Below are 16,057 nucleotides of genomic sequence, written 5' to 3'. Positions count from 1 at the left end.
AGGTAAAAATAGTGCCCCCTCCCTGCCAAGGAAGAAGGAGTGAGTGAATATCTATATCAGGAACAAGACGGAAATAAATATCTCTCTATCTCTATCGGCCCTGTAAATCCAGCCACCTGAGGTGGTCACCTCACTCTGCCTCATGGGTGGGCCGGCCCTGGGACTACCTTCACTTTCAGAGGATGTAGGCTTATGAATACCTGTTGTTGGGAACCAAGAGTATGGAGCATGCTGTTACACTAACATCCTGATTGTGGATTTCCCACAGGCATCTGGCTGGCCACTGTGAGAACAGAATGCTGGACTAAATGGGCCTTTGACCTGACCCAGCAGGGTTCTTCTTATTTTCTTATTTTCTTATGTTCTTATATTAATTTAGCACTTCCTGCATCTGGATGTCTCCAGACTGTCACTTTTTTGCGGGAGGGATTCAAGAACATACCATAAATTTAGGTTTGAGCAATTAAAGTGTTCTGTTGCCCTAGTGCAACAAATCCACTTTTAAAAAGAAGCAGGCTTTTTATGGTTAATACTGATGGGGAAACTATGGAATGAATGAACAATTAACGGGAAGGCAAATAAACACCCCACAAAAATGAATGCAGGATGAATGCTCGCTGTCATAAACAAATCAGAATAAATGCTGAACGAAAGCAAAATATAGTTTAACCTCTGCTTAATATAGTTAAAAATATAGTTTAACCTCTGCTTAAGCTTTGTGGAAGCAAATCAGGATGAATGCTCAATAAACAGGTTGTCTGGAGGAGTCATGAGTCCATGTCAGTTTGAGGCATCTAATCATAAGCCTGCATGTTTATCAAAGCTTCTATATATTTCAATCAAGGCTTGTATTTAAAAATGAGCTTAAAAAAAGGATTTTCAAATGTTTCATGCCAGGCAAAAGACCAGCTGCCTAAAAGAACCTTGGCAAGATGTTTTTCCTCCTAAGACAAGAAGGGCCTCATTGATTTATAGTAGAAAAACAATTCTCAAAGTCATAAAAAGGGAGAATTAAATATGCTGCCCCAAGGCTGAGAAAACACCATTAGGAATGGGGAAAGATAATACTAATGTGCCTCCCAGTAAAATGAGCCAGATCTTCTTTCTAAGGTTGAAAGGCCAGGAGCAAATGGAAGGAAAAACATTTAGCTAGAAAGAAAGAGAGCATTTTTGGGGAAGTCTCTTCTAAAGCTGTTTCTTAAACTAAGAGAGTTAAAAAAGGTTAAAATGTGTTAAATGTTGGAAAGGCAACTGGCTTGGCAGAAGAAGCAGCTTCTTCCTATTTTATTTTGAGGCTGGAGAGGAGGGGGAAAGGGGGAGGTGCAAACTGAAGAGGCTTCTTTTAAAAGCTGTGTTTTATTGAGTTCCTTCCTTTTTACTTTGAAAAGCTTTATTCTTTTAAGAGGCTACCTATGATAAATGTATGAAATATATTAGCTTAAATATATTGGCTTAAATGTAATTATGCAAAGGATTTAAGGAATGCTAGATTCTTATTTCATATGGTTGTAAGAGTTGTATTTATCCTGAAATTAAGTCAGCCACCAGCCCCCCCCCTTGCCAGACAGAAGACGCCATCCGGGCAGTCTTGATATATAGTTGTCAGGCATTTTGTTTAGAAACATTAAATGAAGGAAATCTTTCAATGTTGATGTGAAACTCAAGATCCTTGACATCTGTTGAACATAAAATGTAAGATTAAACCATTTGTTTTAGAAGGCAATAGGGCAAGAAGGGCAAGAGGTGAGCTGGTAATTAAGATTCCATGTAAGATATATTATTACTTATTTGTCATTTATATATAGCTCTTTGTCTCCCTTATAAGGGCAAGGAAATGGGTGTATCTTTTGTGGGTGTATCTTTTGTGATTGGTTCTAGCAAACAGCCAATAGGAATTTCAACCAGGCTGATTGGACAGAGGCAGCCACAGGAGGAGCAAAGGGGGCTGGATTAAGGGAATATAAGTGCTGGCCAGAATGGCAGGAGGCCAGGCCAGAGCTTGGTAACCACGTACCACTGAGCCTCTTATTTATTTGTCTGACAAATAAATTACTATTTTAATTTCTCTATTGCTGCGTTGAATATTTCATTCCAGCTAAGCGTTAACCACAAGCAGGGTGCTACATTTTATTCCACAATAAATCCTTTCGACGTTAGGATGCCACAATCTTTTCCAGTTGAATTTAAGGTTAAGGATCGCTGCAACCTGGCAGCCCTCCTCAGAGGGACCACATCTAATGCAAGCCTTTTGAACGGAAATCTTCCTGGAGGGAAACTAATTATAGGCAAGATGTGGCAGGTCACAACTCCTGCATTTTGGAATGTGCAATGCTCATGGATTTCAACATATCCAAACCTTTCTACGTGGTTCCACAAATTCTTCTTTCCCTTCCTATTGGTTAAGACTGTAATTGTCTCACAGCAGAAGGGAAACCTAAGAGTTCAGTTATACAAGAGGAAGTAGGTCTGGATTCCCATCACCTGAACACAGGTGGGGAACTAAGCAATGTGTGTAGGTCAGGGTATGTTGCAAGCCCAACTTTCCTTCTGAGTTTCAAGGTCAGTAGTGCATAATACAAGCAGCCACAAGAGCTTATTTGTGCTGCTGCACCTCTCCTAATCTGGCTTGCTTTCCCCCCCTCACCCATGTTGAAGTAACATTCAAGTACCTTTCTGCCAGCTTCTGTATGAAGAATTGAGAGGAAACGCCATCTTGTCTTTCACCTCAGGCAGCGAAAGGTCTTGGACCAGCCCTGAAAAAGAGAGAGGAACTGCAGATGGGAGAAAGGTTTACAGTGACTCCAGAGGAACATTTCTGTGTGAACTGGCCTTTAGGAGCCAAGTGTTATAAAATGTTCCAGACGGTGATTGGTCTTTTGCTTCTGATTATAGCCAGAGAATGGACAGAGAAACCTCCCTATATTGTTAATGTTGCAATGATTTCCCACAAATAAATGAATCAGCAATATTCAGAGCTGTGCCATAGACTCTTAAAACTGTCTTTCCTCCAGATACAGCCTGGTTTTCACTATACTATTCAGCTAAAGCATAACAAGCTGAACTCTGATTTTAAGATATTTATATTGTTTAGTTATGTGTATAATTGTTTTAAACTGTTCTGATATATTTGTGTGTGTGATTATGATACCAGGTTTCATAAAAAGTGATTGAATGATGTGTGGCAGTTTCATCCTCATTTTCTCACACTCACAATGGGTAAAATAACACTTTTGCATAAGGGAGGATTTTTATGAAATCTCAGTTTGTATATGGAAATCATTTAGATAGCAAGTTGACGGTTTGAGCAAACCTCCTGTTTGCTGTAGTCAAAAAGGCAAAATGTTTTTACATGCTTCCTTTTGATGCAGTTTGCTCCTCTCTCCTGCTGTTTAGTCACTGCAATGTGTTCTGCCAGTGCATAAAACATTGCACTGGAAATATTCCAGGCTACACTTAGGATGGCTTAGACATTAGGCCAGATGAGGCAGCGTGCCTCAGATGGTAGATGATTTTAAAGGGTAAGAAACTGTCATGAATTCGTTTTCAAATTACATTTCGTAATTACCATGAAAGTACCAGGTCACACAATTAATATGGATCTGAAGGTCTTGTGCAACTTTTCTGTGATCAGGAAGTGATGGGAAAATTTACTGGAAAGTGTGGGATAACTCTTGCTCTGATGCAACATCATCTAACCTCCCTACAAACAAATCAGGTTGACTCTTGTTAAATAGCTGGCTTTAGTCTAATCTCTGCAACTAAATCAGGATGAATGAGTAATAGAAATAGGTTGCCTTAAAGCACACTCAGTTCACACTGCAATATGCGGCCATTTGATAGCTGGGAAAATGCAATATCACAATAAAAGCACATATGCTAAAACTGGAACAACACAGAGAAGTTACAGATAGGTAGCCGTGTTGGTCTGCCACAGTCGAAACAAAATAAAAAAATTCCTTCCAGTAGCACCTTAGAAACCAACTAAGTTTGTTATTGGTATGACCTTTCATGTGCATGCACACTTTTTCAGATACACTGTTTCAGTTGGTCTCTAAGGTGCTACTGGAAGGAATTTTTTTTATTCTGTTTTGAATACAGAGAAGATTAGCATTGCCCCTGCACTATAAAAGAAGCAGTACCTTTGAGAAATAATAATAATAATAATAATAATAATAATAATAATAATAATATGATGTCTGGACCCTTGCAACAATGAGCAATACAGGGATTCATAATGCAAAGATATACCTATCTGCTCAGAAGAAAATCTCATTAAGTTCAATGGGAGTTACTTCCAGGTCACCAGGGTTATGCTTATTCTGTCTGTTAGATATTGTTCATAAACAGGGCCAACCCAACCATTAGGCAGAGCAAGACAGCTGCCTCGGGCAGCAGATTTTGGGTGCCATGGAAAGACAGCAAATGGTTTGCTGCCTAATTTATTATCACTGTATTTTGCTACCATGGAGGAGGGGTGTTTGTGGGATGTTCTACCTCAGATGCTAACATAACTTGGTTGACCTTAGATACTACGCACCTTGACTTTGGGTTGGGGAGGGGGCACCATTTCCTACTGTGCCACAGGCAGTGAAATGTCTAGCGGTGACCCTGTCCATATAATATTGAAAGCAGAATAGAGAGCCATTTTAAAAAAAATTCATTCTTGTACATTCTTGTCCATGTGGGCCTCCCATACTCTGAAACATAGTTTTAGCTACCATTCTTTAGTGTCATTTGTGAAAAGACTTTGTTTTACCCCAAATAGTTCTCACTGCTAGTGAGATATTTTGGTACCAAGAAGTCCCCACCCCACACCCACCCCTAAGTTTCCAGGCATAGCTGTGCGCGTGTTTGTGTTGTGCAGATAATACCACTCCCTTAGCTTTTTAGGGAGGAAACGTTACCAAAACAACAGCTTTGAAAAGGAACTCTGAAATCCTTCAAGCCCTTTTGAAATACTTTATGAATCAACTGTAAAGTTGAGAGGAGGGAAGCAGAAGCACTTATGAGGAAGTTCATAACAGGAAGCCCTTGCTTGTGGGTTTCTGCAAGGAACAGCCTGCTAATCAACTCCGCCTGCCTACCCCACATTCTCTGGGCTGTTGGCTTCCCAGAGCTCACCTGTTTCTTCTGGAAAGCTGATAATTTGCCATGCAGATCAGCGTCTCTGCTTTCAGTTTGTGGAGCCATCCTGGTGTTTTCTCTGGCCTATAAAGCATCTCTGGCTCCTGAAGCAACAGAGAGCGTTATGTGAGGAGATCTAGTAGAGAGACAGGAAGGAGGCGGCAGCTGAGAACAAGAGTCCTACAAGTCAGGACCTGAATGCCAAGATGTCAGTGCTTACCCCTATTTTGACCCCCCCTGAGGTGAAGGAGTACATGTCCAGAGGTGAACGCTTTATCAAGTGGGATGATGTGAGTACCGTGGTTTTTAATTCGCCCTGGTTTGGGGCTCTTGAGAAGCAGGAAGTGGAAGGGTTCTAGACATAACTACCCAACTGTGTGAGTGAGTAAATCTCTCCTTCTGTGGTTGAGGACAATAAATGAATGTTTGCATGTGGTAAGATTTAGGGGGAAGCAATAAGTGATGAGTAAAAAAGAGGAAAACAATGCAAAGTAATTATAAAGTTGTGATGGGCCCACTCCTGCATTTTTATTGTGCATGTGAGATATTATTATTATTATATTCCAGCCATCCTATGGAAGGCTATCTATCTATCTATCTATCTATCTATCTATCTATCTATCTATCTACTGTATTTTTTGCTCTATAAGACTCACTTTTTCCCTCCTAAAAAGTAAGGGGAAATGTGTGTGCGTCTTATGGAGCGAATGCAGGCTGCGCAGCTATCCCAGAAGCCAGAACAACAAGAGGGATTGCTGCTTTCACTGCGCAGCGATCCCTCTTGCTGTTCTGGCTTCTGAGATGCAGAATATTTTTTTTCTTGTTTTTTTCCTCCAAAAACTAGGTGCGTCTTGTGGTCTGGTGTGTCTTATAGAGCGAAAAATACGGTATCTATCATCTATCTATCTATCTATCTATCTATCTATCATCTTCTTCATTTAATATCTATCATCTTCTTCATTCTTCAAGCTTAACCTGTTGAATACCCAAAGTAAAACATATATCAAATAAATAACTATAAATATAACAGCACTGAACAAAGAGCAACAGGCCATGTTCATACGAAAGAGCTGATCACCAGCCAGTCAAAACAAATGTAAGTTTTGACAGTTCTGTAAATAACAAGTGATAAATGTGAATCTGCCCTGGGAAGAATCACATTAAAGAGGCCGCGGTTCTGCAAGTTCATCCAATTATCTGTGAGATCTTTCAAAAGTAAGTCAACCACAGTCTTCGTATACGCTGCATTATCTGGCACAAATGACAAATTCACCATGTTGATCTATGATTAATATCGGTCTTTGAGTGAATAGGAAACAACTGCATGTTTCAAATGAAGAATATTGGCAAATACAGAGGCCAGTGTGGTTCTTCCGCAGGTCCATGTACTCTAAGGCTCTGCAGCATCTCATAACCTTTGTGCAGAAAGCGACATGATGTGGGGATGCCATTGTGCCACTTTACGTGTAGTAAGCCTAGCATGCTTTGGTGATGTCCCCAAACTATGAAAGGTCTTTAACAGAGGCTTAGATAAATTCATGGAGGAGAAGGCCATCAACGGGTTTCCACTATCAAAGGCAGTACAGTGGTACCTCGGGTTACATATGCTTCAGGTTACAGACTCTGCTAAGTGGGGGTAAGGAAGAGAGAATGCTCCCACCTGCCCACTGACCATACAAGATAACAAGAGAGTTTTGTAGGGTACAGAGGCACCCTAGGATACCACTTAAACACTCATGGTTTCCCCTAAGGAATCTTGGGAACTGCAGTTTGTTAAGGGTGCTGAGAGAAAGAGTCCCTATTCCGCTTTCAGAGCTACAATTCTCAGAGTTCCCTGGAAAGAGGGGTTGGTTGATTGGTTGGTTGATAAACGGTTGGCTGATAAACTACAGTGGTACCTCAGGTTACATACGCTTCAGGTTACAGACTCCGCTACCCAGAAATATTACCTCGGCTTAAGAACTTTGCTTTAGTATGAGAACAAAAATCGTGCAGCGGTGGCGCAGCGGCAGCAGGAGGCCCCATTAGCTAAAATGGTGCTTCAGGTTAAGAACAGTTTCAGGTTAAGAACGGACCTCCGGAACGAATTAAGTACTTAACCTGAGGTACCATTGAATACCAGTTGCTGGAATCACTGGTGGGGAGAGTTATCTTGTGCTCACATTGCGCTTACATGCTTCCAACAGGCATCCGGTCAGCCACTGTAAGAACAGGATGTTGGACTAGACGGACCACTGGCTTCTTCCAGCAGGCTCATCTTCTGTCCTTTTGGAGGCCTCCAGTTTGGCACCGGGGTGATTCCATCATTAACCTGTGTTTTCTTTAGAGCAGGGTTGGTGAACCTCCAGTCCAGGGGCCAAATATAGCCCTGCAGCCATCTGTTTTTGGCCCTTAGGTCTCTCACCAGCTAGCCCCACAAACTTCACTGGACCTACTGCACACTCTTAAGTGTTTTTGGCCTGGCTGGAATGTGTCCTTAAACTCTAACAATGCCTCTTGCTTATCTGGATAGAAGATACAGAGAGGTGTGTGAGAACGTGTAGAAATATACAGCGGCAAAGTTTACATCCATCGCTCCACTCCCTTTTGCCTCTGGTCCCACGTACCATTATCACGTGGCCCTCTGGGGGAAGCAAAGAAGGAAATGTGGCCCTTGGGCTGAAAATGCTTCCCTGCCCCTGCTTTTAGGGCTTCAGCTGTATAGAATATTGTCCCGCATTGGTGACAATATTCATTTCCTGTGTTGGAATTCAGGTCAAACCAGAAAAATGTTTCCCCATTGTGCTTTGATGCCCAAATGCACTCTTTCCTGTTTTGTTTTGGTGTTTGTTTGTTTTTTTAAAAAAACTGGTGTAGATTATATGGGTTCACGTATGTTAATTAAGGAGATACCTTTGGATGACGTTAACTAATTATAGAGGGTTTTTTAAAAATGTTATTGAGGACCTTTATATTATCATTTGGGATGTGGGTGGCGCTGTGGTTTAAACCACTGTGCTGCTTGGACTTGCTGATCGGAAGGTCGCGGTTCGAGGCCCCGCGACAGGGTGAGCTCCCGTTGTTCGGTCCCAGGTCCTGCCAACCTAGCAGTTCCAAAGCATGCAGTACAAGTAGATAAATAGGTACCGCTCCGATGGGAAGGTAAACACTGTTTCTGTGTCCTGCTCTGGCTTCTCCAGAAGTGGCTTAGGCATGCTGGCCACATGACCCGGAAAAATTGTCTGCGGAAGTGGACAAACGCCGGCTCCCTCGGCCTGTAAGGCAAGATGAGTGCTGCAACCCCAGAGTTGTTCACGACTGGACTTAACTGTCAGGGGTCCCTTTACATTTTATATTATCATTGCTCTTGAATTGTCAAGCAGAAGTTTCTTATTAACAGTGTAATATCCCAAGCCACTGTGGGTGGCAAAATCCAGAGGCAGAGTATAGTACACAATGCTTGCACTATTTGATAGCTTTTCCTTCAGCAGCCTTTCCAGCTCGGATGCTAAAGTGCTGAATCAGTCATGAAGGAATCTATCACCTGGCTGCCCCCTCAGGTAACAGCTGTGTCAACTGACTCAGCAGGCACAAGTTTTCTGTAAGTGGAGATACTGTATGTCACTTGGAGATAGACCATGTAGCTATGGCTTTAATGGTGAAACAGAAAGCTCTTAAGGGCAGGCTTCATCATGGTCTTCATTCTGTGTGGTGCGGTGCAGCTCAGTACATCTGAGTGTCATAGATATTTTAAGAACTAAAACCAGCTCAGAGTCTTGTATGATGCAGAACAAGGCTGATCACACAAAACAAGGCGGGCACAGCTGTCACCTCTATCATATTAATTTCCACTCCTTCCCCATTTCCAAATCAAGGTGTTTGCTGTCAAAGACATCCAAATGCTGACTGAGTAGTTAGTTTAAACAAATACAATAAAACTGCAAAAACAAAGCAGTAAAACCACAGAAAACAGAAGCTGCAGCAAATCTACCCCACTAAAAGTCCCATGAATTGGATCAAGACTTCAGGATCTCTTCTTTTAGACAAGTGTGACAGTTTGACTTCCACTTTCTCCTCCAGGTGCTCTGAGATGAATAAAAGGGAATTGTAGCCAAGGTAGCAGCTCATTCACATCAGATCTGGAGAAGAAAGTGGAAGTCATTATTACATAGTGAAATTAGCAACTAATAAACTCCTATAAAAAAAAATAGCCACTTCAATTTTGGAATCCAGAACAAACTTTTTATGAAGTTCTACCCCATGCTTTAAAACCCTCTCCCCCAATCCCTCTCTCTCTCTCTCTCTCTCTCTCTCTCTCTCTCTCTCTCTCTCTTTCTCTCCTTTCTGAAAATCCCGCTAATGAAGAAAGTGGGGTGGCAGAATAGGCAGGAATAAGGGCAGCAAAAGAATTCCACTCAGCTGTAGAAAAGTTTGTAGTGATTTAACGTGGGATACATTCCTCTATTTACCATACAGCAATTCCTAAATACGGTATATGTGGATAGAAGTCAACTTAAATGATAACATAGGGGAAAACCTTAAATCAATCATAATCTTAATCATAACCATAATAATAGCAGCTAACATGGAGGCATCCAGATGTTGACGGACTCCAACTCCCATCATCCATTGCCATTGACCATGCTGTCTGGGGCTGATGGGAGTTGGAGTCCAACAGGCAGGCCCAGACAGAGGGGGAGCCATATGGGCCACTTGGCCCGGGCCTTCGATTCCAAAGGGGGCCTCTGTCAGCATATTCACAATCGCAGGGGATGCACTGGGGCGAAGACGGAGGCATGGGGGGGGCACATTATCTACCTGGGCCAGGCCTCTGCCTGGCTCTGCAAGGCCCTGCCAACAGGTAAAATGTTGGCATCCCCTACCATAAATATATGTCATCCAGCCCACCTCACACAGCTGAAGTGACATTTCCTCTCCCTCACAGATATATTAGAACACATAAATGTACGGCCTTCGTTGTTTTCTTTTATTGTATAACTTGCTTTGATGCACTCAAGTGCAAAAAGGTGACTAATAAATACAAATAACAAACAAACAAACAAACAAACCTGTTTTTCTGGTTTTGTCAGGATACAGCAACTGCCTCTCCTGTGATTCTGCGGGTAGACCCAAAGGGCTTTTATCTCTATTGGACTTTGCAGAGTAAGGTAAGTCCTGATCCTCAGTCTTTAATTGGAGATGTTGATGTCAAAAGATACCAGAGTCATAGAATCATAGAATTATAGAGTGTCATCTAGTCCAACCCCCTTCAATGCAGGAATCTCAACTAAAGCATTCATGACACATGACCATCCAACCTCAGCTTAGAAATCTCTAAGGCAGAAGAGTCCACTATCTTCCGAGGGAGACTGTTCCACAGTCAAACAACTCTTACTGTCAGAAAGTTCTTCCTTAAGTTTAGTTGGAATCTCCTTTCTTGTAACTTGAATCCATTGATTTCGGTCCTCTGGAGCCAGAGAAAACAAGCTTGTTCCTATAGCCCTTTAGATATTTGATGACCTCCCATATCTCCTGTCAGTCTCCTCTTATCCAGGCTAAATATACCCAGCTCCCTCAACCATTCCTCATAAGACTTAGTTTCCAGACCCTTGATCATCTTGCTTGCCCTCCTCTGCATACGTTCCAACTAGTCAGCATCCTTCTTAAATTGTGGTGCCCAGAATTGGACATAGTACTCCAGGTGTGGTCTGACCAAGGCAGAATAGAGTGGTACTATTACTTCCCTTGACCTCTACACTATACTTCTGTTGATGCAGCCTAGAATACCATTAGCTCCCCCACCCCCACTACATCACACTGTTAACTCATGTTAAGCTTGTGGTCTACCTAGATCCTTTTCACATGTGCTACTGGCAAACCAGGTGTCCCCCATCTTGCATTTGTGCAGGTGGTTATTCCTGCCTAAGTGTAGAACCTTTCATTTGTCACTATTGAAATTCATTTTGTTAGTTTTGGCCTGGTTCTCCAATCTGTAAAGGTAATCTTGGATCCCGACTCTGTCTTCTGCAGCATTAGCTACCCTCTTAGTTTGATGTCATCTGAAAATTTGATGAGCGTCCCCTCAAATCCTTTATCCATGTAGTTTATAAAGCTGTTGAACAACAACAGGCCGAGGGCTGAACCCTGTGGAACCCCACTTGTCACTCCCCCCCCCCAGGATGATGAGGAACCATTACCAGTAGTTATCGTTGGGTTTGAGTCTTTGAAGGGCAAAGCACATAGGTCCCATCTATGAAGCTCCCATCTCCTAAATAAGACCATTCTGTCAAGCTATCTAACCCAGTCCCAGACATCTTCTCTGATTTAGGGAGCAAACTATGTCTTAAATGCAAATGGGTGAAGCACACAGCCCTCGTGCCTCACCTTTTTCTGAAGGAGAGCAGCTTTGAGAGGAACCCATTGTGAGTGATGAAGCAAGAAGTGGGGAGAGGGTGAAGGTGCGCTTACTTTTTTCTCTGCTGGCTGTATCTTGGTAGTAAAGCATCTGCTTTGCATGGACAAGGTCTCAAGCTCAATCCCCGACATCTTGAGATAGGACAGGGAGAGACCCCTGTCTGGAACCCTAGAGAGTCACTGCGAGTCAGTGTAGGTGACCCTGGGGTAGCTGGACCAACAATCTGACTCTTTGTGAGGCAGCTGCTTCCTACGCAGCTGTGGTTTTCAACTCCAGGTCCATTCATGTGGGGTTCTAAGCAAATGTTTGCACATATGGTTGTGGGGGGGGGGACAGCTTGGTGGCAGAAGAAAAATGGGAATGATCCCCTTTATTCTAACTCCAGATGGGCTCTTCTTGGAGGCTTCAGAAAAAGCAGCCATAGCATTACACCTATCTTTGTATCATGCAAAGTTTTGAACTTATGATGGAGGTCCCTGACCCAGCTCTGCTCCTTGACATCCTTTTATCTGGAGATACCAGGCACCCAACTTCTGCATGTAAGGAGGGTGTTCTGCTGCTGAGCTCTGGCCCCTTCCAATCTAGAAGGGCATTAATTATATTTGCTGACTGACCAGCATGTGCATCTGGGGAATTCTAGAGCAAAGCAGTGAGTCAATGGAGAGCGGAAACTAGAAAGCTAACTATTTTATGTATGGAGATGCTTCATGGGAAGTGATGATGATGATTTTATTCTTAATTGTGTGAGAACATTCTTTTCTCATGCAGTAATGTTCTAAAATATTAGACACAGGTCATTTTTTAAAAGCCTATATTAAATGCACGAAGTTTTTAAATATGTTTATTTGTAATGGTGTGTTGTTTCACCACGTTGGTGTTAGCTGTCCTGGACTCTCTTGGGTGGAAGGGCATAATAGAAATGTAATAATAAGGGAGCATTGAATACCCCATGCCTGTTGACCACTACCTTCTACAGCAGGCAACCTCCAAACTCACTTTTTCTCTCAACCTTATACATCATCTATGATGTGCCTCTAAGCCTCATAGGAAGCTTTGTCTACCCTGACTGGCAGAAAACTTTCCTATCAGCTGCTATCTGATCTTTTCTAACTGGAGGTGCCAAGGATAGAACTTGGGACTTTCTGAGCACAAACCATGTGCTCTTTCATTGAGCCATACTTCCTCACTTGGAAGGGACATCCCAGACATTAATTCTGCATGTAACCTTTCTGATGCTCTTAATCTTTTGCTCCTGATTTGCATAGAAAACACAAAGTACTTGTGCATCCTGTTCTCCAGTATCTCTGTAACGGCTGGAGGTGCTACGTGTTCTTTATGCATCCTCTTAGTCTCAGTTTCTCTTTGACACATCCAATTTAGCTCTTCCAAAGAGCCACTTCCCACTGTCACCTGGCCAAAGCATGTACTTGTTGTTCATTGCTTGTGTAAAAGTTGGGACTTATGGAAGCACTAGGTTGCCTGACATGGAGAGATGCCTTGAAGATTTGAGACTGGGGTAGATTTGTCCTGCAGATTTGTCAAAACAGAGAAAAGAAGGAACATCAGAACATAACAAGGGCCTGCTGGGTTAGGCCAATGTCTCATGGCATCTAGTGTGCTGTTCTCACAGTTGCCAACCAAATGCCTATGGGGAGCTTGAAAACTTGCCATGGGTTTCTGGATTTTTGGTATGTGGATACCAAATGGATCATAGAATTGTTGAGTTGGAAAGGATCTTGAGTGCCTAGTCCAATCCCCTGCAATGCAGAAATCTCAACGAGATCACACATGACCGGTGACCATTCAACCTCTGCTTCAAAACATCCACCTTCTAAGAGAGACCATTCTACTGTCAAATAGCTCTTACTGTCAGAAAGTTCTTCTGAATGTTTAGGCAGAATCTCCTTTCTTTTAACTTGAAGCCACTGGTCCTGTAGCTTTAAGACCTACCCTCTAGAGCAGGAGAAAACAAACTTGCTCCATCTTCCATGTGACACCCCTTTAGATATTTGAAGATGGCTTTCATATCTCCTCTCAGTCTCATCCATTCCAAACTCCCTCAACTGCTCCTCATAAAGCTTGGTTTCCAGACCCTTGATCATCTTGGTCACCCTTCTGTGCACCAATCCCAGCTTGACAATATCCTTAAATTGTGGCACCCAGAACTGGACACAGTACTCTAGTTGTAGTCTGACTGAGGTAGAATAGTGTGGTACTACTTCTCTTTGGACACAATACTAGCCAAAACTATGGCTTAGATCCTGTGAGCACAGAAGCAGCATGAAGAGGAACAATCAGCTGTAATTCTAGCTCCATACACCAGCACACTCCACATTTATTCCCAAACCAGTTAAGGTTAACTGTGGCTCCAAGTGATATGCATGAACCAGCCCAGTGTAAGGATGTTTGGTAAGCGGAGCAATAATCCACATGAAAAGGAAGGCCATCTGTCTCCTTCTCCTCCATGAAAACTGAAAACGCAGTGAGATAGAGCAGGCCAGTGGGCACTGAGAGCCTCTGATCATTTAGTTCTGCTTTCTAGTTAAGTATGATACTGTGGTTTGGGGCTGCTTCCTTCTCTTAATCACAGGAGTAACTGAAGCTTGAGAATAAGACAATAGCAGTAACTATGCACAGTAGAACTATGTCAGGAGGTTGACAATTTGTCAGGTTTCACTTCCTCTTGGAAGACTAGAAGTGGTAGAAGTCCAACAGCAGGGATCATTCAGTTTGTAACGTAAGGGCTAACTCTGCTATCAATAAGTCTGCTAACCAGATAGGGTGGCGGATGTTTCGTTTGGCAACAAGGCAGAGTGGCATGATGTTTGCTGAGTCACCTCACGCCCTGATTGGCTATGTAGCCCTGAGGGAGCTATGTACAAGACCTTAACTAAGAAAGGCAAAGCTTCTCTGTTTCTTTCTCCTCAAATTACCGGTATACACTGCTTTCATTCAATTTTGCTCTGCAATGTGTTATCAGGACATTTCTCTCTGAAATCTGTCTGCATTACAGTGGTACCTCGGGTTAAGTACTTAATTCGTTCTGGAGGTCTGTTCTTAACCTGAAACTGTTCTTAACCTGAAGCACCACTTTAGCTAATGGGGCCTCCTGCTGCCGCCGCACTGCCGGAGCACGATTTCTGTTCTCAACCTGAAGCAAAGTTCTTAACCTGAAGCACTATTTCTGGGTTAGCGGAGTATGTAACCTGATGCGTATGTAACCTGAGGTACCACTGTATTTAAGTGACTTCGCTGACAATAAGAAGATCCCAGGTGGATCAAATGACACACACATCTAGCCCAGCACCCTCGTTTCCACAGTGGCCAACCAGATGTTTCTAGGGAGCCCACAAGCAAGGCATGAATGCAACAGCTGTTGCTCCCAAGCAAGTGATATTCAGAGATATAATTGCATTTGGACCTGGAAACTCCATTCACTTATCATGGCCAATAATCACTGATAGTTGTGCCTTCAAACATTTGTCTAGAATAACATGTCACACTAAATTGAGACATTTACCTTGTAATCATGTCAAGTCACACCCTTAAAATGCTTAACAAACTACGGTCATACGCTTAACAAACTACAGCACCCAGAATTCTTTGGGGGGAGCCATGAGTGGTATCATAGTGCTTTGAATGTGTGATGTGAATCTGCCCAGTGTTCTCCACCACACCCAAGGGGAGCTGGCTAGCTTAGGGGTGCAGGCAGACCACGTTACACACAAAGCTCTGACCTCCTGACACCTGGTTGCTGCTTACTCACGGTTCTGCCAGGTACTAGTTTGCTGCAGTATAGGGACCCTTTGAGTTAGGGATGAGTTTTCTAAAGAGTGAAGTGGGGCCTCTGTCACTCTGCTGCTTGTAGTTCCTGGCAGATAGCTCACTAATTTGTCAACGGAAGAGATGGGCTTGTCTGAGGGTAGTGATAACTCAGGTGTCTCATTTGCCTGGAAAATTCAGTAGTCTTATGATTAGAATACTAAGCAAAATAAACAAATATGGGAGTAGGATGGTGGTTTGTTTAATTCCACACTGGGAGAGGCCAGTGGCAGGCTGGTTTCCCACTTGCGAAAAGAGCTTGTAAACAAAGGTGAGCTCAAATGCTGTTGGGCAAGCTAACAAGCAGTCCAGTTCCGAAGCCAGTTTTTGTACAAGGGGGTGACTTTTTGTACAAATGTATAGCAGTGTACAAAAAGTTCAATCAGAAGGGTTTATCCATGTAGTTCTCTTCATTCTGGGGGGAAAAAACTTAGAAGGGGGAAGCAGCAGGAGGTGTGTAATTTGGAGAGAGAAAATAATGGGGAGGGGAAAGTTAATCACCCCACTTCCCAGTAACTCAAAAACTGGCATCTCACACGATGCAAGATCCCATGGAATCTGATGGCAAACACGTGTAAATGTTACATTTTTGTGTACCCTTTCTGGCAACACCTTAAAATGGATAGGAATAGAATTCTTATCCCAATGAATGAAGTGAGCAATCTGGAGTGTGGAAATGGCCAGCAGGGAAAGGATTACACCCACCCACCCCTTCTC

The 16,057-nt window shown here is 42.9% G+C and overlaps 1 protein-coding gene across 2 annotated transcripts in view; it reads left to right on the top strand.

The window, feature by feature from the left end:
* Positions 1 to 5,035: 5,035 nt before the first annotated feature.
* PLCB2 (phospholipase C beta 2) overlaps positions 5,036 to 16,057 on the top strand; it is a 52,592-nt gene continuing 41,570 nt past the window's right edge. For both annotated transcript variants that reach the window (XM_081858842.1, XM_081858845.1), the window contains exons 1-2: positions 5,036 to 5,414; positions 10,194 to 10,271. In XM_081858842.1, coding sequence (XP_081714968.1) covers positions 5,331 to 5,414; positions 10,194 to 10,271 — 162 coding nt within the window. In that variant the 5' untranslated portion in view covers positions 5,036 to 5,330. The remainder of the gene's footprint in view (positions 5,415 to 10,193; positions 10,272 to 16,057) is intronic.

This window comes from Podarcis erhardii (genome assembly GCF_964252035.2).
Source record: "Podarcis erhardii genome assembly, chromosome: 1".
Classification (NCBI taxonomy): Eukaryota; Metazoa; Chordata; class Lepidosauria; order Squamata; family Lacertidae; genus Podarcis; species Podarcis erhardii.
This window is presented reverse-complemented; position numbering and strand designations above follow the sequence as displayed.